Source organism: Trematomus bernacchii, unplaced genomic scaffold (assembly GCF_902827165.1).
Source record: "Trematomus bernacchii unplaced genomic scaffold, fTreBer1.1, whole genome shotgun sequence".
In the NCBI taxonomy this organism is placed as follows: domain Eukaryota; kingdom Metazoa; phylum Chordata; class Actinopteri; order Perciformes; family Nototheniidae; genus Trematomus; species Trematomus bernacchii.
Window position 1 is genome coordinate 209,484 of NW_022987623.1, and position 26,497 is coordinate 235,980.

Genomic DNA, 26,497 nt, shown 5'->3' on the forward strand with positions numbered 1-26,497 from the left:
ACGTCAGCTCCCTTTTCCTGCTACGAAGCTAGATAAACAAACAAAAGCAATACATTAATTTAATATATTAACGAGTCTGAGGTAATTTTATATTCCTCCTATGTAAAGATATGTCTACCAGGAACTCTATGTTTTCATGAATCCTCTACAAGTGAAGGCTAATACAGGTTAGCATTGGTTTGAGCTGTCTGTCAGTAGTTAGCTTCGTTAGCTTGTGATGTTTGTTTTACGTCTGGGAAGAAGCGACATGAAGAAGATGAAGAAGCAGTGTTAGCATCTGCTGCACAACTGAAGGTAAGATATGTCTTATTTCATATCATTTCTAACTGATTTAAATACATGAAAAGCATAAAAAAATGTCCTTTTACACAAGTTATTATTGTTGTTGTGCATCAGTGCATGGTTGCTTACAGCGTGTGAAACGTCACCACTGCAGTGTTTTTAAAATAATAATAATAATACATTTGATTTATATGGCGCTTTTTTATGGTACTCAAAGACACGTGACATGTTTAAATTCTTAACAGCAACATTTAAAATAACATATAAAACACAACGTTAAGATAACACTGACTTAACAATTAACAACATGGAGAATATTTAATTCAGATGTTGTATGATATGTTTGAACCCTTTAAGGCAATCACATATGTTGGAGAATTCATTGATTGCTATTATCTACATAACACCTATAACACACTGTTATTAAACCCATATTATACATGAATACACCAATGTTACACCATTGAAACACCTATAGTATACCCATGTTACACCATTATTACACCTATATTATACCCATGTTACACCATTATTACACCTATATTATACCCATGTTACACTGTTATTAGACCCACCTTTTACACAAAGATACAGCCTATCAAATGACTGCATCCCCCAGGATACTGAAACTATTTAATAATAATAATAATAATATATTTATTTTGTTAGCGCTTTTACAGGTGCTCAAAGACACTTTACAGATATAGGGAAAATAAAATAAAAGAACAACAAATAAATATATATAGTTAAAGTCAAATTAAAATCAAGCAATACAAAAACAATCACACATTAAAAGCCAGATTGAAGAGGTGAGTTTTTGTAAGTTTTTTGAAGGTGGTGAGGTCAGTGCAGTCTCTGATGGGTTGTGGGAGTGAGTTCCAGAGGGAGGGGGCAGCGACGGTCCCCCCAGGTCCGGTGATTGATGCGGGTGGGGATGGATAGGAGGTTGGCTTAAGATGAGCGGAGGCAGCGGGAAGGGGTGTGGTGGTGCAGCAGGTCTGTGAGGTAGGGGGAAGGGGTGTGGTGGTGCAGCAGGTCTGTGAGGTAGGGGGAAGGGGTGTGGTGGTGCAGCAGGTATCTGAGGTAGGGGGGGGGGGTGTGGTGGTGCAGCAGGTCTGTGAGGTAGGGGGAAGGGGTGTGGTGGTGCAGCAGGTCTGTGAGGTAGGGGGAATGGGTGTGGTGGTGCAGCAGGTCTGTGAGGTAGGGGGAATGGGTGTGGTGGTGCAGCAGGTCTGTGAGGTAGGGGGAAGGGGTGTGGTGGTGCAGCAGGTCTGTGAGGTAGGGGGAAGGGGTGTGGTGGTGCAGCAGGTCTGTGAGGTAGGGGGGGGGGGGCTGGTTGTTGAGGACTTTGTGAGTAATGAGGAGGACTTTGAAGTGGATTCTTTGACGGACGGGGAGCCAGTGGAGGTTCTGGAGGACGGGAGTGATGTGGTCTCTGGGAGCGGGTGTGGGTGAGGAGGCGGGCAGCAGAGTTCTGGATATGTTGGAGTTTATTGAGGAGGTTGGATGGTATGCCGTAGAGGATGCTATTGCAGTAGTCGAGTCGTGATGTGATGAATGAGTGATGGGGTATTTAAGGGGTAAATGTGATATTTAAACTTACATTTGGGGCTCTATTTTAGAAATAAATCCTGTGGTATTTATATTGTTGCATCGACTCAGTTGTCTTGTGTCTTATCTGTCAGAGAGAAACCATTATTTATTTTATTTCTATTATCATACCTTTGACCTCCTTGTGTCTATCTGATCAAATGTTATATTTTGCTGCATGTATCTTTTAAAGTTCTTAACAAATAATCTGAGGGGAATTTCTTGGTGTTTGTTTGTGATGTGTCATTTTGTAAAGCACTTTGAGCTGCATGTGTTGTATGAAAAGTGCTGTATAAATAAAGCTTTATTATCTTCTTCTCCTCTCTCCTCCACAGATTGTCAGGTTGTGGGAACCTTGGCGCAGGTTTTAACCCGAAGTGCTCTCCTTTCATCTGGTCATCATGGCGTGGGCTCTGAAGCTTCCTCTCACGGACGAGGTGATCGAGTCTGGTTTGGTGCAGGATTTTGATGCCAGTCTGTCGGGCATCGGGCAGGAGCTCGGGGCGGGGGCGTACAGCATGAGGTACTGCAGACATCTGAATCAGAAACCCTTTACTAACGGGAAGGGGGTTGAATATTCGATATCAGTGGTTCCCAACCTTTTTCAACTCAGGGCCCACTTAAGAATAAATAAAAAAATGTGTTTCGCCGCCCACATTCAACCATAAACAATACAGAGGCTAAATAAAGTTCTGATTGGTCGATTCAGATCATGTGACACGTTGTTAATCCAGTAGAACAGACCGCTGTCAACAACTGGAATGACCGTTGCTAAGGAGGATCAAGAAAGAGAAAGGATAGGAATACAAATAAATCTTAATAATGATAATGTTTCCACACAAATCATAATGTTTTGCAAATGATTTGGCGACCCACTTGCAATGCGTCGTGGCTGCAGCCCACAGGTTGGAAACCGCTGTATATAATAGTATTGGGGATCAAACTTTCTGTCAAATTGAATGTGTTTTTATGAATGTGTTTCGAACCATAGGGTCTCAAACTTCACTTCCTACACAGTGACGAAGCAGCTTGTTGATTATCAGATGAAGAATAATCTTTAATGAAATGAGCTTAGAGCATTAGACCTGCAGCGTATCCCTGCTACATACATATATCTGCAAACCATGTATTTTTGTGGAGTCTTTATAGGTCTAAAAATATATTTATGATGCTTTTGCTCAGTCTTTCTCGATGGAAAGGACGGCATGAGGTTCTGCAGAAATCTGAATCAGAAATCAGTTTTCGTGATAAAAGATCCCTCTTCTTTCTGCCCCTTTCTGGCTGCTTAAGTGTTTTGTTAAATGATACTGAAGGAGCAGCAGAGTGCACTTTTGTTCCAGAAATTCTCCTGTTGAGAGGAGAGAAGACACGCTGTCTGGATACCTTGGTATTTAGTAGAGTATCCTTCCTTTGCTCTGTTATAATGAACTGCCTTTCAGTATCAAGTGTAGTGAAAGACTCTCTATTTGAAAAATGACAGTTACAACAATTAAATATCAAGGTTTTTGTGAGCTAATAAAATAATGGTAAGGAGATGTATAACTAAAAGTGTTGTTTTTTTGTTAATAGTAAGATTTTCCTGCTTTTCTGTTTTCAGGAATGGATATTTTTCACAATTTTACTGATATTTTATAGACCAAAGATTAATCTAGAAAATTAAACGAGTCCTCTCCTGCTGATGTTCAGGTGTATATCAGTATGTAATGTCTCTACTTTAAAGAGTCCTCTCCTGCTGATGTTCAGGTGTATATCAGTATGTAGTGTCTCTACTTTAAAGAGTCCTCTCCTGCTGATGTTCAGGTGTATATCAGTATGTAGTGTCTCTACTTTAAAGAGTCCTCTCCTGCTGATGTTCAGGTGTATATCAGTATGTAGTGTCTCTACTTTAAAGAGTCCTCTCCTGCTGATGTTCAGGTGTATATCAGTATGTAGTGTCTCTACTTTAAAGAGTCCTCTCCTGCTGATGTTCAGGTGTATATCAGTATGTAGTGTCTCTACTTTAAAGAGTCCTCTCCTGCTGATGTTCAGGTGTATATCAGTATGTAGTGTCTCTACTTTAAAGAGTCCTCTCCTGCTGATGTTCAGGTGTATATCAGTATGTAGTGTCTCTACTTTAAAGAGTCCTCTCCTGCTGATGTTCAGGTGTATATCAGTATGTAGTGTCTCTACTTTAAAGAGTCCTCTCCTGCTGATGTTCAGGTGTATATCAGTATGTAGTGTCTCTACTTTAAAGAGTCCTCTCCTGCTGATGTTCAGGTGTATATCAGTATGTAGTGTCTCTACTTTAAAGAGTCCTCTCCTGCTGATGTTCAGGTGTATATCAGTATGTCTTCAGGTGTATATCAGTATTTAGTCTTTTGCTCTGATTGGTTAGCTGGCCGGCTCTGTTGCGATTGGTCAACCGCTTCGAGATGTCCCACCTCTTAGCCTGTCACGCACAATGAGTTGGAGCGCTAGCCAATAGGAGCGCGAGTGTTCCATCATGATGTATTTGTTCTGTGTAAATGAAATAATGTTTGTTTTGTGTGTGTTTTCTGTCCCTCAGCGATGTCCTCGCCCTCCCCATCTTCAAACAGGAAGAGTCCATCCTTCCTCCGGACAACGAGAACAAGATCCTCCCCTTTCAGTACGTTTTGTGTGCAGCTACCTCGCCCGCCGTCAAACTGCACGATGAAACCCTCACCTACCTCAACCAAGGTCAGCATCCAACAGAAAGCTAATTCACATGCATGTCACCTACATACATACTATACTAAATACTAAAACTCTTATTTAGAAACCAAATCCTGAATGGTTATGAGCAGGAGCCGTGAACTCATGCTTGCTATTTCTTGTCGTTGTAAAAGTTATTTTATTTTTGGTTGTTTTGTACAAAAAAATGATTTGTTTAAAACAATGAATCCAATATCATGGATGCTGATGACCTAATCTTTTATTTTGAAGAAAAATCTCCCCCCCCTATCGGCCTAGTTCGGGGGGGAAAAGTACTCCGGTGTGAAAGTGCTCCATGATACTGGAAAAGATGGCAAATATAAAGATTGAACTATACATGTGACAGAATTTTCTTTTAACCCGCTGTATGAACGTGTCCTTGCAGGGCAGTCCTATGAAATAAGAATGCTTGACAATCGGAAAATTGGGGAACTTCCGGAAATCACTGACAAAATGGTTAAGGTAAGAATCGCACATACTTTACCAATTACATTACATTTAATTTAGCTGACGCTTTAAGTGCATTCATCCATGAAGAAACAAACCTTAAAAGCAAGAATCCTGCAGGTACATTTCCTGTCTATTAGCCCAACCAGATTGTTAGTGCTACGTGCAGAAGTGTTTTAGCAAAGATGCAGGTGAGTTTTCAATCGGCAACGCAGTGCGAGTAGACTCCCTGATGTCCAGATATCAATGGGGGGCTCATTCCAATATATACAAACCTGTACCCCAACGTTTAAAGGGGACCTGTCATGCAAAATTCACTTTTTGATGTCTTTTATATATGTGTCCCCGGTGTGTCAGGGAATTCACAAAGTGTCAGAAAACATAACCCTCTCTCTTTTCCTCCGTACCCAAAACTCTAAAACGGGGCTACAACGGAGCTGATCCAGATTTGCGTCCGATATGACGTAATATCTGAAATGTGGACCCACGGCACTATCAGAAACGTCGCTATCAGAAACAATGCCCGACTGTTTTGGAATTAATATGGTCTTTGTTTACATTAGCAAGCATCGCTAACACTCAGAGCTAACCTGTACTGGAGAGAGCATGTGTGAAGAAGCAGGAAATAAAAAAAAGGAACTCACCTTGTGGTAAACCTGAGAGAGAGAAAAAGAGTTCCATACTGTTTCAGAAATAATCCTTGAAGTGGTTTGCAACATGACGGCGTTTAATCACGGCAGCATTTAGCTGAGTATCTGAGCAGAGCAGCCCGCTCGTCACAGAACTCACCGTGTGCCTGCTGCTCAAAAGGGGGCGGGGCCAGCAGAGAATCAGCAGTTCTCTAACAGGGCTGAAATAGAGGGATATGAGGGATGTCTAAAATGCATGATCTGTTTGTATTTTGAGCAAAACACATCATAGACATGTTTTTAATATATTTGTATATATCTGAGACCCATAATATAGGTCTAAAAATAGCATGATAGGAGATCTTTAACATCTATCTTATATTGTATTTCAGAGCATCCTCCGGGTGGTGTTTCATGACCGCCGGCTGCAGTACACGGAGCACCAGCAGCTGGAGGGCTGGCGCTGGAACCGACCCGGGGACCGCATCCTGGACCTGGGTGAGGAAACATGCTCATAATCAAGGAGTAGTGCTAGTTGTATAAATACCCGAGCGTACTTATGACTGTCAATTAAGACTCGGACAGAATCGGCAAAGCACTGTAGTCACCACACTGTAATAATGTGTGTGATTCTTACAGTACAGGCTGCCCACAGTTGCTTAATAGTTTGAAAATCTCCTTCACTTCATAAACTCCCTCCAGCAGACGTTCACTGTGTTTATCTTCATTAGATCGCCTTAAAAACGACAGCAGGCTAACACAATATAACCACACTGAGCTATACATACGTCAGATGATCGGTTATAACTCCATCTCCTTTTAGTGAAGGAGAGGTTTGGTAACCAGGGCCATGATTGCCTTTTTCCAACATTTTGGAATGAATAACTGAAACACATTGCGGTACAAAGTGTCACAGTAATTACTAAACTATGTAACCATCTACAATAGACGATGCATACAAAAATGAGGTGCGCACTGCTGCGTCCCAAAAGTTAAACTAGGGTAATTTCAACCAAGGACACAAAGGAGACAACAGTGGATTTGAGCACGCCAAATCTGACCTTTTCTGATAACAGCCTGTTTTACTTTGCAGATATCCCCATGTCCGTCGGCATTATCGACCCCCGAGCAAACCCGACTCAGCTCAACACTGTGGAGTTCCTCTGGGACCCGTCGAAAAGAACCTCAGTTTTTATCCAGGTAACACCACGGACAACACTTCCTTAATTATTTCATTTATCAGAAGCAACGTCAGTGATCTGTTCCTGTTCCTACGCCTGGAGGTCAATGTTTTTTTGGTTGTTATCCTGAAATAAGGTCTGTGGTTAACACAAGCTGGTTCTACGACATAAAATACGTCAGTAAATACCCCACTGGTGGATTTAATAACGGAGGTTGCTAACAAGTGTCTAAATGAGACGACTAAACGTCATCATGCCCAACATTAGCCACCTTTAGCTTAGCGGTGGTGACGTGAAGTCATGTGACCGTGCTGTAGTTCCTTTATAGCCCAACATTAGCCACCTTTAGCTTAGCGGTGGTGACGTGAAGTCATGTGACCGTGCTGCAGTTCCTTTAAAGCCCAACATTAGCTGCCTTTAGCTTAGCGGTGGTGACGTGAAGTCATGTGACCGTGCTGTAGTTCCTTTATAGCCCAACATTAGCCTCCTTTAGCTTAGCGGTGGAGACGTGAAGTCATGTGACCGTGCTGTAGTTCCTTTATAGCCCAACATTAGCCACCTTTAGCTTAGCGGTGGTGACGTGAAGTCATGTGACCGTGCTGTAGTTCCTTTAGCCCAACATTAGCCACCTTTAGCTTAGCGGTGGTGAACTGAAGTCATGTGACCATGCTGTAGTTCCTTTATAGCCCAACATTAGCCACCTTTAGCTTAGCGGTGGTGACGTGAAGTCATGTGACCGTGCTGTAGTTCCTTTATAGCCCAACATTAGCCGCCTTTAGCTTATTTGAACCAGGAAGATGCTGCATTCAGGGCCTAACACAGAAATACGACATCCCTGCGCCGCTGTATTGTCGTCATTTTGGCATCATTGAGCTAAACTTGTTAGCATTTAGTGTTCTCATAAATTCTATTTAGCAAAAAGACAGTTTATAATATATCATCATTCCTGTACTGATCTTAAATCTTATATATTCCTTTTCTTTCTGTTAGGTACACTGCATAAGCACAGAATTCACGATGCGTAAACACGGAGGAGAGAAAGGCGTTCCTTTCCGGATCCAGATCGACACGTTTAAGGAGAACGAGAACGAAGAGTACACCGAACACCTGCACTCTGCGTCCTGCCAGGTCAAGGTCTTCAAGGTGAGGAGGGGGAAAGGTCAAAAGTCAAAAATGGGATCTCTCCATAGGATTTTGGAAAATATCTGTAAATAAGGTCTGTGGTTGAGACGCATTGAAGAGACGGATCACGTTTTGTTCTAGGACATTAAATCCATCAGCAGTGACCCCACTGGTGATTTCTGAAGAGTTGACGTGTCTGAAAAACGATGGTTGTTACCAAGTGGCTGAATAGGACTACAGAAGTTGTTGAGGCCGTTGTACGTCATTACGCCGAACACGTAAACACTCCTCTAAGTTAGTTTGCCCTGTTCTGCTTGAAAGCAAGTACCTGCCTCCTGGTTCAAGGCTTTTATTTTCATTTGTAGCTACAGTGTAGATATATCAATGAAAATCTGAGGTCACAGGCTCCTCCAACAAGTAAATACAAATAGAATAGAATAGTGCAAGGAGAGTCTATATACAAGTAATTGGAATATGATATATTAGATAAATAATTTGTAAGTTGCAAACACTTGAGTCTTATTGCCTGTGGGATGAAACTGTCCATTGACTAAGTTAACATGCACAAAATATTCTGTTTTTACCCTTCGTTGTGAAAAACACCTTATTACTAACAAGCTATTTACATGGCTAATAAAACAGAAAATTCCCATTTCCATTTATACGCATTATCATTTTACATACATTTTTTTAAGGGCTAATTGATCTACTGGTATTGACCGTATCGTCTTATTAAAAAAATGGAAATGTTGATATACACATACAATAATAATATAGTTAAAGATAGTTTTACTGATACCTATCTTTTTTAAATTCTAGAAGTCCATGTCCCTCTTTCTGCTAGCGCTAGCTAACGTGATGAGGCAGATGTGATCGCTTTTTTAAATGGCTGTTTTCAACAAGTCAACAAAATCAACAAGTCTTAATATCTTTTACACCTATGTTAAATAATATATCTAAAATATGGAAGGTGAGGAGATGTAATGAAGGGCTCTACAAACATTACTTTGGTTAAAATACAGACATTGAAACAGGTACGCTTCATTCACCTTCAATCACAGGTTGTAGTCTCTCTCTGTTTGCACTGACATTTCTACTATAAAAAAGTATTGGAATCGTACAGGAAATACTTGTTTAACACATATCAGTTGTAAAATCTGAAGTTTTATTGCCATTTCCTTATTTTAGCTTTTCGAAACAGCTATTTTTATTGGATTAATGGATTAATGGATGAACTGCAATGCAAATACAGTATTTGTCATGAATTGTTCCACCTGTTTCAGCCTAAAGGAGCCGACAGGAAGCAGAAGACGGACCGAGAGAAGATGGAGAAGAGAGCGCCGCAGGAGAAAGAAAAATACCAACCATCGTATGAAACGACTATCCTGACAGAGGTGAGAATATTGATGAAGTTTCAAATGGTTCAAATCAAGAGGAGAGTCGTCAAAATTAAACACAGCATCGATGTTTTCTTGGTTAACGTCGTAGTAATGTCGAACAATTGTGGGAAAAATCCTCATCAGAGTCAGAAACAGGTGTATTGCCAAGTAGGTTTACACATATGAGGAATTTGTCTTGGTGTACAAACAGTTAAAGAAGATAAAAGGTAAGAAAAACAACCAAAGAATAAAATAAAAACAATTGAAACTGTTAAGATATAGACAATTATTTACATGAAATCTGGATATACCAACAAACTACGTGCAGTATACTAGTGCAAAGTACTTGGAATAATAAAATATAATATGTGCAGTAGTGTAATGGAAGTGGATGAGAGGTAGCTTGTGTACAAATGTGCACAATGGCCCATGTTAATTAATAAAAAACCCAAATGCCCCAAAAGATATATACAATACCATATTTTTTTATATATACAAATATTTAAAAAACATGTCTATGAAGTGTTTTGCTCAAAATACCAAACAGATCACCCATTCTAGCCATGCCTCATATCCCTCTATTTCACTTCCTGTTTCAAAAGGGCTGATTTGGGGTATAAAGCTTTAAAAAAATTGATACAAAATAAAAGGGGAGGGGGCGGGGCTTATGCAGGACCCGGCAGCTACTGTCTAAACTAAATACTGCCGTGATGAAACGCCATATCATGGATTATCAAGGATTCTTTCTGAAACAGTATGGAGCTCAAAGGCTTTCTCTCTTGCCGGTTATACCACAAGGTGAGTTCCTTTTTATTTCCTGTTTCTTCACACACATGCTCTCCAGTACAGGTTAGCTCTGAGTGTTAGCCATGCTAATGTAAACACCGACCATATTACGTCCAAAACAGTCGGGCATTGTTTCTGATAGCAACTTTTCTGATAGGGCCGTGGGTCCACATTTCAGATATTACGTCATATCGGACGCAAATCTGGATCAGCTCCGTTGTTCCCCCGTTTTTAGAGATTTGGGTACGGAGGAAAAGAGAGGGTTTTGTTTTCTGACGCTGCGTGAGTTCCCTGACACACCGGGGACACATGTTTATGTATAAAAGACATCAAAAAGTGCATTTTGCATGATAGGTCCCCTTTAAAGTTATTTTCTTTCCGTCTTGTAGAAAAGAGCCTAAATACAGACTTTCTTTACAAATTAGCATCATGACGTCGATGATCCTTTTTATCCATAGAAAATAAATAAAAAAGACTTAATCTTAATCCTCTCACGTGACGCACTCAAACAGAAATGAGATGTCAGGGAAAGCAGCAGCTTGTAATTAATGTCAGCAGAGATTTAATTGTGTTGTTTTTTATTCAATAATTGAAGTGTTTTTGTGTTGCAGTGCTGCCCCTGGCCGGAGGTTTCGTACGTCAGTAACTCTCCGTCTCCGGGATTCAACACCTCGCACAACAGCTTCCCCGTCGCTGAAGGGTACGGGGGATTAAGATTTCCAAGATTTAATGTATTATATGTATAGTAATTATCTATCTTTCTATCTATCTATCTATCTATCTATACATCTATACATCTACACATCCATACCTCATTGTCGTAACTTAAATATCTTTTTCTGACATTTTCCAGGTTTATAACATGGTATTTTTTGCCCTTTATATCAGAAATGGTTCCCCGACCCACCTGCCCGAGCCGGTCGTACAGGTCGCTGATGTAAGCGCACCTCCCTCTACACTCGAGGTATATATAAATCCTTTATTTAACCAGGTAAAAGTCTCATTGAGATTAAAGGTCCCCTATCATACTGTTTCTCATCAATATATCACAGGTCTCAGATATATACAGAACCTCTCTCTGATTGGCTGAAACACCAAACAGATCATTGCAGCATCCCATAATCCCCTCTGTTTCAGCCCTGTTTCCAAAGTGCTGATTCTCTGTCTGTTACTTTAGATGAAAATAAGGAGCCCCTCCCCACGCCCCTCTGAGAGAGATTTGGTTACAAAGAACTCAATGGTGCTCTAGGAGGAGATTCAGGTGATAAGGTGGGGGGGGGGGGGGGGGGGGTTACCTTGGTTGCTGATTGGCTAATGGTTACACAAGACAAAACATCGTTATGACATCACAAAGTGGCCAAAATCTGATCAGCTCATTTTCAGACAGGTTTTTATAAAAATGGATCAGGACAAAAAGAGAGAGAATCTTTGTTCCTGAATCTTTGTTCCTGAAACTTTCAGAGTCTCTTTACACAGAGGGGACACATGTTGATGAAGAAGAGGGGACACATGTTGATGTAGAAGAGACATGAAGAAGAGGGGACACATGTTGATGTAGAAGAGACATGAAGAAGAGGGGACACATGTTGATGTAGAAGAGACATGAAGAAGAGGGGACACATGTTGATGTAGAAGAGACATGAGGAAGAGGGGACACATGTTGATGTAGAAGAGACATGAAGAAGAGGGGACACATGTTGATGTAGAAGAGACATGAAGAAGAGGGGACACATGTTGATGTAGAAGAGACATGGAGAAGAGGGGACACATGTTGATGTAGAAGAGACATGGAGAAGAGGGGACACATGCTGATGTAGAAGAGACATGAAGAAGAGGGGACACATGTTGATGTAGAAGAAACATGGAGAAGAGGGGACACATGCTGATGTAGAAGAGACATGAAGAAGGGGATTTTGCATAATAGGTGACCTTTAAAATCTCTTTTTTTAAGAGCGACCTGGCCAAGAGGGCAGCTATGTGGCTTTTATCCTGGATAAAGTGTTTAAGGTTTAACTTCTTCATATGTCTAATATTTTCATTCAGGAAGTATGACGCTGCGCTGACAGTACGCTTGTCCATGTTTGTGATTGGTCAAATGTTGCTAACCCCGCCCCTTTCATGTGAACGCGCTCTCGGCCGGACGGAGAAACCCTGGGTTGAGTTACCGAGTTGATAACCAGCTTCGTTGGACCGCTTGGCGAGATCGTGCTCGTTAGGGTTAGTTAAGCCAGATAACTCAGAGATCTCCAGGGTCTGTAGAACTGGCTTCGTAGTGCACTGATCGATTAGGCTCAGCTAACCTGTAGCTGCTGCCTCCACAGTCACAACAACTTCATACAGGCATAAATAAAGCTGCTGTATTCGCCATACAGGAAACACACATTTAAAACGGTTTTGCCTGCCGTTTTTGTGTACACAAGCATTCATTAATTGTTCGGAAAGTGGCGCTGTACCTTAATAATATAAAAGATTGTATTTGCGTGCGTTTCCTGTTCGGAAAGTGGCGCTTTACTGAGAGTGGAGGTGTCCTGAGAGGGACCTGTCAGCTCCGGACAGCGCAAAAAGCGTATATGAAGCGCTTCGTCCGGCTTCGTCATGAATGCAAGAAATCATACCCTCGTGGGGGCGCGCTAATGCGATTGGCTTAGAATTGAGGAGACATCTGATTGGCTATAGATAGAAACAAATTACAAGTACGAATCGGGTGACCGTCAGGGGAGTCTCAAAAAACTCACACACGAATGCACAGCGATCCATGCACAGAAAGCGGTTTGTGTTTTAAAAGGAAAACAAATGTGTGGATCAAAAATACATATGTAAAACATTTTTCTGTATTTGGATTTTATTTACATGTATATGAAACGGAACACATTTGTGTGTGCATTGAAAAACACAAGTGTGAATCCTTCTGTGTGAATTATGAGACTGTTCTGAGCCCATAATATTGTGGATTTTGCATGATAGGTCCCCTTTAAGTACAGTAACGAAGTATTTGTACTCCACTACTTCCCACCTCTGACAAGTGGTAGGGTGTAGGGGTCGGTTTGGAATTAGTAGCCTCAATTTTCTCCTCTCTTTTTAAATGTTTTAAGCCAGTAATTCCACCTGACTTCTACACGCTAACTCTGAGATACTGTTTTATCTGTTTTATCTGTTTTATGTCCTGTATATATATATATATATATATATATATATATATATATATATATATATATATATATTCATGTTGCTCTGTTGGAGGAGCCTGTGACTTCAGTTTTTCATTGCCATTTCTACACTGTAGCTAAAGTGCACATGACAATAAAAGCCTTGAATGTTGAAGTTGTTCAGATTGTAATTCCACTTTTTATCCTCAGTTGTTTCCTCCCCCGCAGAATCTGTTACCCACGGCAACGCCACAGGACGCTCAACAATGGCTTCTAAGAAACCGCTTCTCTCCTTTCTGTCGGCTCTTCACCAACTTCTCAGGTAAAAATGGCTCTGAAATACACACCTGGTGCAACACCTGTTCAGAAACTTAAACAATAAGATGTCCTAACGAAAAACTGTTTTTAAAAAAAAGGGTATAAGGACATGATTTTCACAAGATACAGGGATGAAACTGTTCAATCATAACTGGGTGTTTACGGTTTATTCATTTATTTGGTTTGTTATTTTATCTTTTCTGGATTACCATTTACCTCTTATGTATTTGTTTTTGAATTTATTTGTTTATTTATCTGTTTATGTATTTGTTGTTTTATGTTTTTGTTAGAAAAGTAAAAAAGTAAGTAAAAAAAATAAATTAAAAAAATACATAACTATATATATAATTTAGTTTTTGGGAGAAGGGGTGGGATTAAATAAGTGTAATTAAGGAGATCATTTTTTTTATATATAATTTAGAGTGAGTAATATTTTTGCTTATCAATTTGACACGGCTTAAGTTTGTCATTATTATTATTTTTTTGTTTGTATTATTGTTTTACACATTCGAAATAAATCAAATCAAATCCAATTAATAAGAAGAAATATATAAAAGTATACAGAAATAATACAAAAAGTAGGAACAAATACACAGAGGACATGCAACCTTCACCGTGGTAGAATAGGTATTATGGGAAGGGTCAAATGTTTTGCATGAAGCAGACATAATGAAAGAAGATTGTGTGCACATGTGGTTATTATCTGTGAGTGTTTTCTGTTTGTTATGAAGTTCTGTTATGTCTGTTTTTACTTCCTGTCTCTGTGTTTTCTCTCCCATTTGATTACCTGGATGATTTCACCTGCTACCCTTGAGTTTTAGCATGCCCCCCAAGTTTAGACCTATCCTTGTGATTAGTTCTGCATTAAAATACTTTTTGTTAGTATTTGTCACATCCTTGTTTATCGGGAGAATTCTTCTTTATTGTGCCACAGGATTGAAACGTTAAATAAAGTTTTTTTTCATGTTAACTGTTTGTGTCCTGCACTTGGTTCCACCCTGCACCGCTCTTTCCATATTACATCACATGTCACTTGTTAGACGCTTTTATCCAAAGCGACTAACATACTCAATACTGTGGACAATCCCCACAGGAGCAATTTGGGGTGAAGTGTCTCAGGGACACAACGACATGCTGACTGCAGTGGGGTTTGAACCCCCCTGATCCGAACACCAACGCACTAATCCACTGCGCAACACGCCTCCCTTTTCCTCCCTCCATATCGTGTTTAGAGGAAGTGTTTTCTTTTCCTAATGGAGTCTCTTGTTTCTTCACCAGGAGCCGACCTGCTGAAGCTGACCAGAGAGGATGTGATCCAGATCTGTGGACCGGCTGATGGGATCCGACTCTTCAACGCTCTGAAGGGACGGTGAGTCTCCTTCATATCCTGATATATGTACGGGTTATGTCTGGGTCACGAGTCGTGCCTGTGGTCCTGCTGCACACCCCATCTTACTACTTTTCTTTTTGGGCGGCATCTGGAAGTTTGTTGACATCCACCCGGATCCATCGTGGTTTTTTGAGAAGATATATATACACAAGTTCTAACATTTAGATTCTCTATCTTGTAACTTATTATGTTTTTTTAATCTCGACACACAACATCGTTTGCACCTCTGTTTGATCTGGGAGAGGGATCCTCCTCGAGGTTTAAAATATTCACTCCCCGTTAATCGCGGAGTTTCTTTGGGCGATTTTTCCTGCAAGGGTCTAAGGACAGAGGGTGTAAAGCCCCTGGTCGCGTTAACCGATTTTTTTTTAACAATGACGGAAAAATCTGAAAGCAGTCCGTCATTTTGACAGATTAGAACAAACTCAGAACAGCTCCAAAGCTTCCCCGCAGCGAGGCTCCGGTGTTATGCATGCACGCCAAAAAAGAAATAATATCGTTTCCAAACCTAACTTTGCCGTATACAAATCATTGAAATGTCTGGGAGTATTTGCTTTACGCTGTGGCGCGCTCCCGAGAGGTGCAACTGGGCATGCATAACACGGCATAACACCGGCGCTAACAGTTCACGAGCGTGCTCTCCCCCCCCCACCCGTTGACAGTTCACCAGCGTGCTCTCTCTCTCCACCCCCCCCCCCGTCAGAGTTATGTAAAGACCGATGGGTAATAGAGTGGCGAAGTCACGCCCATCTACTTCCGAGCCATGGGACCTTATTTCGGAAAAATAATGTATTGAAGTCAATGGAGAGAGAAAACGTATCTTTCGATCCCGTTTGAATTGTGCCATGAATTACACATATGATGTTTGTCAATCTTAAAAATCATTTCCATGTCAAAAAAGTCACAGTTTGTCGTAAAACTGTTGAAATATAAGACTATGAAAAATACGCAACTAGAAAGACTACAAATCCCAGAGTCGCGTAAGTGATGTCACAATTGTTTTCCTCCACTAAGAGATAGCTAAGATCAGCGCAATATAGATATAATCTATCTATATGGCGCTGGCTAAGATAAGATAACTTTCACAAGATGCCTGTGTGCTTAGTACCAGGTTGTTCATACCAGCAATGGGTCTTGCTCGTTCTTTCGCTTCTCGTCTGATGAAAGAGGAGTGTCTGGATCAAGCTAGCTAGTAGCTAGCACGTTAGTTAGCATTACAGCCTTGTCATTTTTATTAGCCTTAACATGAAGTAACATTAAGTAACCCAAAATCTTAAACAGTAAGAGTAGTAGTCATATTTCGTGAACCCTTTGAAGAGTACTGTCACCGGTGTGATCATTCTATAATACACCATTTAATCCCGGGGGAGAAATGCTAACGCTAACGCTAGCGATCTTCTCTACTTCATGCTATCTGCACAAATGGTTGACATTAAACATTAAAACGACCAGGCAGTTCAGAGAGAATCAAAGGAAGGCAGGCAGGCAGCTTTGCATGACATTCTTCAGGACGTGTTTCATTGTGGTGATAGTGAGGATAGTCAATCGTTTTGTTGACAAGACAGTAGTGACGGCCATCTTGGTGACGTGTGTTGTGGACCAGAGATGTAGTTCATTGAGCGTTTCACACAAACAAATGTGTTACTTCACAGTTTTACGACACATTTTTTTTTTTTTGTAACTTGCAAAATTATCTTTTAAATTGACAAACATCATATGTGTAAATCGTGGCACAATTCAAACGAGATCGAAAGATAATCTTTCTCTCTCCATTGACTTCAATACATAATTTTTCCGAAATAAGGTCCCATGGAGGTCCACCGGAAGGGGAGGGACTTCGCCACTCTATAATGGATTTTGACGGAAATGTTACGATCCTGTCCGACAAAATGACGGGCAGCGAAAAAGTCTAGCGCAACCTCTGCTGGAGACTAATGTGTAATTTGTGATATTGGGCGATATAAATAACACTTGATTGATTGATTGATTGTTTCCTCTCTGTCTGCAGGGTGGTGCGTCCCAGGCTGACGGTGTACGTCTGTCAGGAGTCTCAGCAGGCCAGAGAGCAGCAGCCCAAACATGAGAACGGAGACGCTGCTGCTAACACTTTCTTTGGTCAGTGGTCTTAATGCATTACATTTAGACGATGCTTTCTCCAGAGCCACTTACAATAATCCACCATGAAGATACAAACTCAGATCAGCAAGAATCCTGCAGGTACATTAGCGTCAAATAAACCAACCTAAGATTATCTACTTTTAAGTTATATATTGTATTTAGAATGGACTGATGTTCATGCATGTTATTGGAGAAACATGTATAGATTAAACTCTGAATTCTTGACAGGATGCATGAGATTTGATCAGCTAGGAGACACATTACAAAATCCCTGAATCACTCTGAGATAAAAGATTAGATTCGACTTTATTGTCATTCCACATAATGCAACAAAATGCAGTTTGTATCCAACCAGAGTGTGCAAGGAGTAGATGAAGGTCATGAGCTTACAGTATATGTACAGACACTAGTTAACATATTATTACTAATTTGCCAAATCTAGGAAGACCCAGAGCCTGGTGGGATCACAGTGGTATATCAAAGATTGGCGTTATTTTTACCCCTTGACCTAATACGGATTTAACGAAAAAGATTGAATGTGTGTATGTCCGTTATTATGCTCCAAACATCTGGAACAAACTCCCAGAAACCTGCAGGTCCGCTGCAACTCTGACTACTTTGAAATCCAGGCTGAAGACTTTTCTTTTTGCCGCTGCTTTTAATTGATATATTACAATTGTGCACATGGTTCAGGTGTCCGGGACCCTAAGAAGTGTTAATAATAGAAGTCGGGGACCCTAAGAAATGTTAATAATAGAAGTCCGGGACCCTAAGAAGTGTTAATAATAGAAGTCCGGGACCCTAAGAAGTGTTAATAATAGAAGTCCGGGACCCTAAGAAGTGTTAATAATAGAAGTCGGGGACCCTAAGAAATGTTAATAATAGAAGTCCGGGACCCTAAGAAGTGTTAATAATAGAAGTCCGGGACCCTAAGAAGTGTTAATAATAGAAGTCCGGGACCCTAAGAAGTGTTAATAATAGAAGTCGGGGACCCTAAGAAGTGTTAATAATAGAAGTCCGGGACCCTAAGAAGTGTTAATAATAGAAGTCCGGGACCCTAAGAAGTGTTAATAATAGAAGTCCGGGACCCTAAGAAGTGTTAATAATAGAAGTCGGGGACCCTAAGAAATGTTAATAATAGAAGTCCGGGACCCTAAGAAGTGTTAATAATAGAAGTCCGGGACCCTAAGAAGTGTTAATAATAGAAGTCCGGGACCCTAAGAAGTGTTAATAATAGAAGTCGGGGACCCTAAGAAATGTTAATAATAGAAGTCCGGGACCCTAAGAAGTGTTAATAATAGAAGTCCGGGACCCTAAGAAGTGTTAATAATAGAAGTCTGGGACCCTATCGAAGTGTTAATAATAGAAGTCTGGGACCCTATCGCAAAACAGAAAAACGAAGAATTAGTGCAAAGAGCAAAGGATCATATCTTAAACTGCACTGTAACTTTTATTCATGTATTTTTTCTTTTAATGTTTATTTTATTATCTTTGCTTTTAAATGCCATTTTCTGAATGTCTTTCATTTTTGTAAAACACCTTGAATTGCCTTGTGTTGAAAGGTGCTACATAAATACACTTGCTTTGCCTTGCCTTGCATATTTGAATTTTGAAGTGCTGGTGTGCAGGTTTTGTTACTTGTGGACAGAGCCAGGCCTTAAAGTGGACCTATCATGCTATATTTGAATAATATAGTGTAGGACCATACCTATATAAGGCATATTTATACTTTTTTTTTTTCAAAATACCAAACAGATCATGCATTTTAGCCATGCCTCATTTTGCTCAATTTGACATTTTCTAGCTCTGTTTTAGCAAGGGCTGATTCTGTGAGAACAGCACCACCTACAGGCCTGGCATATGTACTACAGCGTCTCCAGCGCTTTCGAACGGCAATGGCCGTGGCTGTCTCCTCCTGATTGGTGGAGTTGGCCCAATAGCCGTAGCGCCACCGTCCTGACGTCAGGACAGTGTTCAAATCTGGATCAGTTTTTATCAGATCCGTTGCAGCCCCTTTTTTAGAGATTTGGGTATGGAGGAAAATAGAGAGGGTTGTGTTTTCTGACACTTGGTGAGTTCCCTGGAACACCGGGGACACATATTCATGTATAAAAGACGTACACAAGTGCATTTTGCATGATAGGTCCCCTTTAAGTACAGTAACGAAGTATTTGTACTCCACTACTTCCCACCTCTGACAAGTGGTAGGGTGTAGGGGTCGGTTTGGAATTAGTAGCCTCAATTTTCTCCTCTCTTTTTAAATGTTTTAAGCCAGTAATTCCACCTGACTTCTACACCCTAACTCTGAGATACTGTTTTATCTGTTTTATTTGTTTTATGTCCTGTATATATATATATATATATATATATATATATATATATATATATATATATATATATATATATATATATATATATATATATATATATATATATATATATATATATATATATATATATTCATGTTGCTCTGTTGGAGGAGCCTGTAACTTCAGTTTTTCATTGCCATTTCTACACTGTAGCTAAAGTGCACATGACAATAACAGCCTTGAATGTTGAAGTTGTTCAGATTGTAATTCCACTTTTTATCCTCAGTTGTTTCCTCCCCCGCAGAATCTGTTACCCACGGCAACGCCACAGGACGCTCAACAATGGCTTCTAAGAAAGCGCTTGTGCATTTTGCATGATAGGTCCCCTTTAAGTTTTCAGGCTTTATGCTAAGCTAAGCAGCTGTAGCTCCATATCTATTACACAGACACCTAACTTGCATCAACAACTAGAGATGTTACTCTGTGTAGAAACTAATTTAAATCCTGTCTTTGTACCTTTTTGTTCCTCCTGCAGTATATCACGCTATTTACCTGGAGGAGCTCACTTCCTCGGAGCTGACGGAGAAGATCGCTCAGCTGTTCAACATCTCGCCACGACAAATAAATCAGATCTTCAAACAGGGACCCACCGGCATCCACGTGCTGGTCAGCGACGAGGTAACTAACACCCCCTGTGGATTTACACACAACAACAACAGAATATTCTCCAATTTTAAGGAAAAACAATAGATACATTTGCATTATTTTATGTGCAAAATTGTCTGAGAAAGCAAATATCTTAATTTAATTTTAACCGTTGGCTTTCCATATCCCCCGTCTATCGTAGATTATCAGGGGGTTTGGTTGAAGATTTTAGTTTGAGACTTTGATACAACTTTAATAAGTATTTGTCCGTTGTGGGCAAAATTTGTTTATTGTTGAATCACTTCCATTTACCAGCCAAAAAACTACGGTAATCTATTGAAAAACGGGTCATATTTGAATCTTTTCCAGACTTTAATTAAGTTATTTGTGCACCCTGATCGCAGCTGTGATATATTTCACCATGCATGAGATACTTTTGAGCTTTGATTTGAAAATTAATCTCGTTGATTGTCACATTTTGTGAAACATCTCAGTTATTTTAGTTGATGATTTGATGTATTTGGAATAAAATAAATCCCTGTGGTGTGTTCAGGGTCAGAATCTAAGTGCAGCGGAGATTTTAGAAAATGGTAGTCCTTGGATTTGTCAAAATAAGATAAGATATCTTAGTTGTTCCCAAATTTAGATTTTTCTTGGGTACAGCAGCATGTTGAAATGAGGTATTGCACATAATGTTAAAATAAAGGAGCAAACATAGAATATAAACATCTCAAAATAGAAAATAAAACAGAACTGAAAGGTAAAATACATACATGTTGAGAGTGAAAGATACACATCTGTCAATGAATCACTATGAACGGCCAAATTACAGCTAACTCGATGTACAAGTAGGATCAAATGTCAAAATATCTTTAAAAATACTGAAGTTCGGAAAACCCCTCAAAATCCCATTTCCTCTTTTAACAGATGATTCAGAACTTCCAGGATGAAGTCTGTTTTGTTCTGGACACCATGAAAGGTATTTGAGCGCTTTGATTTCTATATTTAAAGCTTGATGAACTTTATCATTTGCAGGTTTTTATTTATAACGCCCCTTCTTTTTCCTTCCAGATGACTCGAATGACGGATACCACATCATCCTGAAGTGAAGGCAGGAGCTGTTTAATCCCGAATTAAAGATGAATCCTTCACATTCCTCGACGCTCCTGGAATATAACGTCTGTCTGCCAGCTCATTTGAGTCCTGTTGTGAACCCGAAAATGTATAATACGGGTCCTCGGCACATAGAAACTGCCGGATGCTAACCTGCATATGTTCAGCAATTAGCATAAGTTGTGTTAATTAGCATATACAGATAGTAGTTGATTTTGGACCGTTTTTGAGTGTTTTTGGAGGTTATGAGTATGTTGGACCAGTTTTTGACATTTTTTAGGATCATAAATGGCAGTTTTAACCAGAAAGTGGCCATATTTGTACTTCGGAAAGGACTGATTTGATGAATTTTGGGTCGATTTTATCATTATAGGGGACTCATAACTGACATTTTTGATGCTACAAGGGTCAGGAATTTATTCAACATCCTCAATATACCTTGAACAAAATTGTCCAAATCAACCAAGCCATTATTGTTTAGCTATTGTCTGCAACTTATCCTAATTGTGCAAATTGCCCAACATATGCAGGTTAGCATCCGGCAGGTTCTACGTGCTGGGGATCCGTACTGTACATTTTCTAACATAGAACGTTGTTGTACTCGACAAGTGCTGGCAAGTAGACGAATAAGTGGAGGACGCCTCGACATCTGAAGCCCCGCCCTCTCCTCACTTTACCTTACCGTCTGACTCCTGAGGTAGTGACTGTGCCGTGATCTCCTCCTCACACTTTCTCACCTTTTCTCCTTTTCTTCTCGCTTCTTGTAATGAACGAGGTTAGCGGCACTACAGCTGCTGAAATCAACGTGAGCCGAGCATCTGGTGTGCCAAACTTCAAACAACCAAAATATGGAAAAAAGCAAACCTCTGTTATAGCTGATTTCTGATGCCAGTCTGCAGGAAACATGGTCACACAATCACATAAAGGACGTTAAGGGAAGCTGATGCTAACAAAGTATTTCCTTGGTTTTAACTGGAGGAGGAAAATACTCTTTCCAGACTCCTAAACACTCATAGGTCTTTGTAATTAGAGTGGAGCGCCCACAGGGTCTCCTGGTTGCTACTTATGAACTCTGAATGATGATGAAACACCGTCTGTTTGAGTGATCACCTGCATGTGTTACCTATAGAGTGGTGCAGAGATGTCTGTTGGACCCTGAAGGCAGCATCTCCCTGGTTCAGTGGAATTTTGGATTATTGCAGTAAATAATCTCTGTGTCAAACAAACGTTTATGATACTGACACGTTTTGTTCAGCAGGATAATCTCCACATATTAACTCCACTTCATGATTTCTAGGGATGCTCCGATCGGGAATTTTGGGGCCGATCGGATCTGGTGGGTGGGGGCTATGGGGATCTTCCATTTAAAGTGATGTTTAAAACTCAGTTAATGGGGTTCATTTTTATATTGCTTCAGTTTATAATCGTAACGGATCGAAAAGTTCAGATTCATTTTTCAATACATGATGCACTTCCACAAACAACAACCAACATAATTATTACATTCAAATGAAGTACATTATTCAAGTTTACATTAACTTTGGATAATAACACGGGAGAAATGAGTGGAAGTCTCTCTCTCTCTCTGTGGGTGTTTCTCAATCGCGAGTAAAGCTGCTTCAGAGCCACTATTTCAAGCATACTACGTCATCGAGTGCCGCCGAAAGTACTGTTCCAATCTCCAGCATACTTGGAAATCTACCGAGCCCGGCGTACTCCGTTTGGAGAAATATCGAGTGTGCACATGAGTAGACTTCGCGGTCTTAAAATCCCCACAATGCTTTGCGCACGGACCAATTTCCAAAATCTGTGGCGGAAGATGTAAGAGGCGGGGCCTCTCATAGGACGCACACCTGCACACTTGCTAGCGTGTTCCTCTCTTTGTTTTCCGAATGCCAGAAAGTATTCTTGACTCGCTTCTGAAGCAAGATGCTCGGCAGACATGTGCTACCAAGCAAGCGTACTCGCGATTGAGAAACACCCTCTGTCTCTCTCTCTCTCCCGACAGCCCGTCAGTATCTCATGCAGCTCACTGATCCAGTAATGAGTGACCCGAAAGTGAAGAATAAACATATTTAGCCTATAACTAGTTTAGCTTGTTCCAGAGGTAGATCAAATAGCTAAGTGTGTTGGGTCTAACTCTTTAGTGTGTGTTTCGCTCCGCTCACCGGTCCGTCACAGCGGGCGGAGCTGCAGGGTTTCTGCTTCACACACACGTTGCTTACCGCTATTTTATTGTCTTTTTCGGACACCTTTAAATACTGCCAGACTAGTGAAGCCATTTTGGCGAGCTTGTTTTGCCGCGCCCAGAGAAAAGTGTCATGTATTTTACGTCATGTGATCGGCTCTCCTGATCGGCCTTTATAGAGAGCACCGATCGATCGGCCGAGAGTGAGTATCGGCCGATAACGATCGGCGGCCGAATCCTAATGATACCTAATGATTTCTGAAGTAAAAAGCTAATGTTGGGCTATAAAAGAACCACAGCACGGTCACATGACTTCACTTCACCACCGCTAAGCTACAGGTGGCTAATGTTGGGCTATAAAGGAACTACAGCATTCCTGCACCACTCGATCAGCGCTGCAACTAATGATTGTTTTCTGTATCGAATTACCTGCTTTTTATTTATCGATTTCTCTGCAAAAGATCATAAAACAAAGAAAGAAGTCCAGAATATTCCGTTTTTAATCCGATATGATGAAGAAAAAGCCTAAAATCATCACATTTGAGACGCTTTAATCAGCAAATGTTTGAATAATATGAATCGATTATCATATTAATTGATTTATCTGCTTCCCATCTCTCACGGCTTAATAAGCACAAAACCATTTCATCATGCTCATTTCTGCCCATTTGTAAATAGATCATTAATATTTCAAGAGGAATCTTTTATTAGAATAATATTTTTAACATTTCTACGTCATCATGCTAGCTTTTGGATGTTTTCCCTTCCAAATATTAATACCTGTGATGGAGCTGCTGAGAACAGTTAGTTTATATTCAGTCCCTTTTTTACTCCAAACATTGAATGAATAGAACCAATTTTTGGCTATTTGTCTCATCAGCATTATTAAAACACTGACCAATGAACCTCCCGCCATCGCTGTCTCCTAATGTTTGCAGGAAAATAAATGTGATTTTTTAAAAACAATATCCTACATTTTCTTGAGCTCTTTTGGAAAAATGCAACGTTTATTTAAACATGAACGTTTATTGAGATTTTAAATGGCTTTATGGACAAATGGTAGAAATAAATCCTGTGAGAAAACTCCCCTTTCTTGTAGATCCAAAGGTGGATGGATTACACACAGCTTTAAAGAGTCCTCTCCTGCTGATGTTCAGGTGTATATCAGTATGTAGTGTCTCTACTTTAAAGAGTCCTCTCCTGCTGATGTTCAGGTGTATATCAGTATGTAGTGTCTCTACTTTAAAGAGTCCTCTCCTGCTGATGTTCAGGTGTATATCAGTATGTAGTGTCTCTACTTTAAAGAGTCCTCTCCTGCTGATGTTCAGGTGTATATCAGTATGTAGTGTCTCTACTTTAAAGAGTCCTCTCCTGCTGATGTTCAGGTTGTATATCAGTATGTAGTGTCTCTACTTTAAAGAGTCCTCTCCTGCTGATGTTCAGGTGTATATCAGTATGTAGTGTCTCTACTTTAAAGAGTCCTCTCCTGCTGATGTTCAGGTGTATATCAGTATGTAGTGTCTCTACTTTAAATAGTCCTCTCCTGCTGATGTTCAGGTGTATATCAGTATGTAGTGTCTCTACTTTAAAGAGTCCTCTCCTGCTGATGTTCAGGTGTATATCAGTATGTAGTGTCTCTACTTTAAAGAGTCCTCTCCTGCTGATGTTCAGGTGTATATCAGTATGTAGTGTCTCTACTTTAAATAGTCCTCTCCTGCTGATGTTCAGGTATATATCAGTATGTAGTGTCTCTACTTTAAAGAGTCCTCTCCTGCTGATGTTCAGGTGTATATCAGTATGTAGTGCCTCTACTTTAAAGAGTTCTCTCCTGCTGATGTTCAGGTGTATATCAGTATGTAGTGTCTCTACTTTAAAGAGTCCTCTCCTGCTGATGTCCAGGTGTATATCAGTATGTAGTGTCTCTACTTTAAAGAGTCCTCTCCTGCTGATGTTCAGGTGTATATCAGTATGTAGTGTCTCTACTTTAAAGAGTCCTCTGCTGCTGATGTTCAGGTGTATATCAGTATGTAGTGTCTCTACTTTAAAGAGTCCTCTGCTGCTGATGTTCAGGTGTATATCAGGATGTTTATTTTTGATGGACAGATTTGAGGGCTCACCTGCAGTAACGTTGCCATGGAAACTGTGTCTTTAACAGACTAATAATAATAATGTTACTAACATAATAACAGTAACTCAGATTTAGTTGGGTTTTTATTAATATCGTTTATGTCACCATGCTGTCTCAACCTAAACGTTTATTTTTTGCACAACGTGAACAAAGAAGAAAGAAAGGAGAGGGGGGGAAAAAACTACATTTCCCAGCATGCTCCGGCGCAAGGCATGCCGGTGACGTCACAGTAAGTATATATACGTCTACAGGGAAGAATTTCTTCCTCCATTGTTATATAGAGACGGGGAGCCGGGGCGGAACAGGAGGACCTGAAGGCGTCTTCTATTCTTCTTCTTCTTCTCGTCTCTACATCTGCACTATTTTTCACACCAAAGAAACAGAAATCATTTAAAAGAAAGCTGCCACAATCTGCCAAGGAGACGGAAGTAAGCTCCGCCCGAAGCCGCCCCGGTGAGGAGGACTAACGAACCCCTAGTGGATTTATTTCTTACATTAGACACATAACGATTACTATTATATCCTCCTGCTGCTCAGACAATGTTCCTGAACGCACCTCAGCTGTTTTTATGACGCTGTCCTGCAAACAGCTGCAGCATTTCAATGCAGAGTGACACAGATCTCTGGAGCTGTGCAGAACAATGAGCATGGAGCACAAGTAGCCTCATATACAGTCAGACACACACACACACACACACACATTAAAACACACATTACAGGCTGCAGAAAGCTTCTCTCAGGGCGGAGGGAGGTGGATGTTCTGCTGGAGAAACATTGGAACAAGGGTCCCTGCTTCTGCCCCAGGTAAGAGGGTTTAGTGTTTCATTAACCGGTATTTCATTGTGTGTGAGAGTCTCTATGTGTGTGTTACGGCTGTCACACTGATACTATCCTCCCCCAACAGGCAGATCCTGCATACATTGCACACAGTTTAACAAATAACCCCTCCTCTGTGTCCCTGAAGGTAAATACATGAAGTCACTTTAGTGTGTGACACCCAGCTGCTAACAGGAA

At 40.4% G+C, this 26,497-nt stretch overlaps 2 protein-coding genes across 4 annotated transcripts in view; both read left to right on the forward strand.

Annotated features, from left to right (window-relative positions):
* The first annotated feature begins 4 nt into the window (after nucleotides 1-4).
* On the forward strand, nucleotides 5-22,393 carry tfcp2 (transcription factor CP2). 3 transcript variants are annotated; one of them, XM_034132829.1, is made up of 16 exons: nucleotides 5-294; nucleotides 2,208-2,395; nucleotides 4,418-4,569; nucleotides 4,970-5,046; nucleotides 6,053-6,158; nucleotides 6,754-6,860; nucleotides 7,832-7,984; nucleotides 9,247-9,357; nucleotides 10,740-10,828; nucleotides 11,017-11,092; nucleotides 13,485-13,596; nucleotides 14,871-14,961; nucleotides 16,991-17,097; nucleotides 19,945-20,087; nucleotides 20,982-21,033; nucleotides 21,126-22,393. In XM_034132829.1, exons 2-16 carry the CDS (start codon nucleotides 2,274-2,276, stop codon nucleotides 21,161-21,163), a joined length of 1,536 nt encoding a protein of 511 aa, XP_033988720.1. In that variant the 5' UTR covers nucleotides 5-294; nucleotides 2,208-2,273; the 3' UTR covers nucleotides 21,164-22,393. The 3 variants fall into 3 exon arrangements, with proteins under 3 accessions (XP_033988720.1, XP_033988722.1, XP_033988721.1); XM_034132831.1 differs by having other exon boundaries at nucleotides 13,503-13,596; XM_034132830.1 differs by having other exon boundaries at nucleotides 5-167.
* Nucleotides 22,394-25,780: 3,387 nt separating this feature from the next.
* The window catches only part of csrnp2 (cysteine-serine-rich nuclear protein 2), an 8,168-nt gene continuing 7,451 nt past the window's right edge, over nucleotides 25,781-26,497 (forward strand). The window contains exon 1 of the mRNA XM_034132834.1: nucleotides 25,781-26,287. The gene's annotated coding sequence lies outside the window, so the exon portion shown is untranslated. The remainder of the gene's footprint in view (nucleotides 26,288-26,497) is intronic.

What these genes read in the sequence shown, in the direction of transcription:
- tfcp2 (XM_034132829.1), top strand. Translation starts at nt 2,274, where the DNA reads ATGGCGTGGGCTCTGAAGCTTCCTCTCACGGACGAGGTGATCGAGTCT. An exon ending in GAACCTCAGTTTTTATCCAG is followed by an intron (nt 6,861 to 7,831) that starts GTAACACCACGG and finishes TCTTTCTGTTAG; the next exon opens with GTACACTGCATAAGCACAGA. An exon ending in AAACGACTATCCTGACAGAG is followed by an intron (nt 9,358 to 10,739) that starts GTGAGAATATTG and finishes TTTGTGTTGCAG; the next exon opens with TGCTGCCCCTGGCCGGAGGT.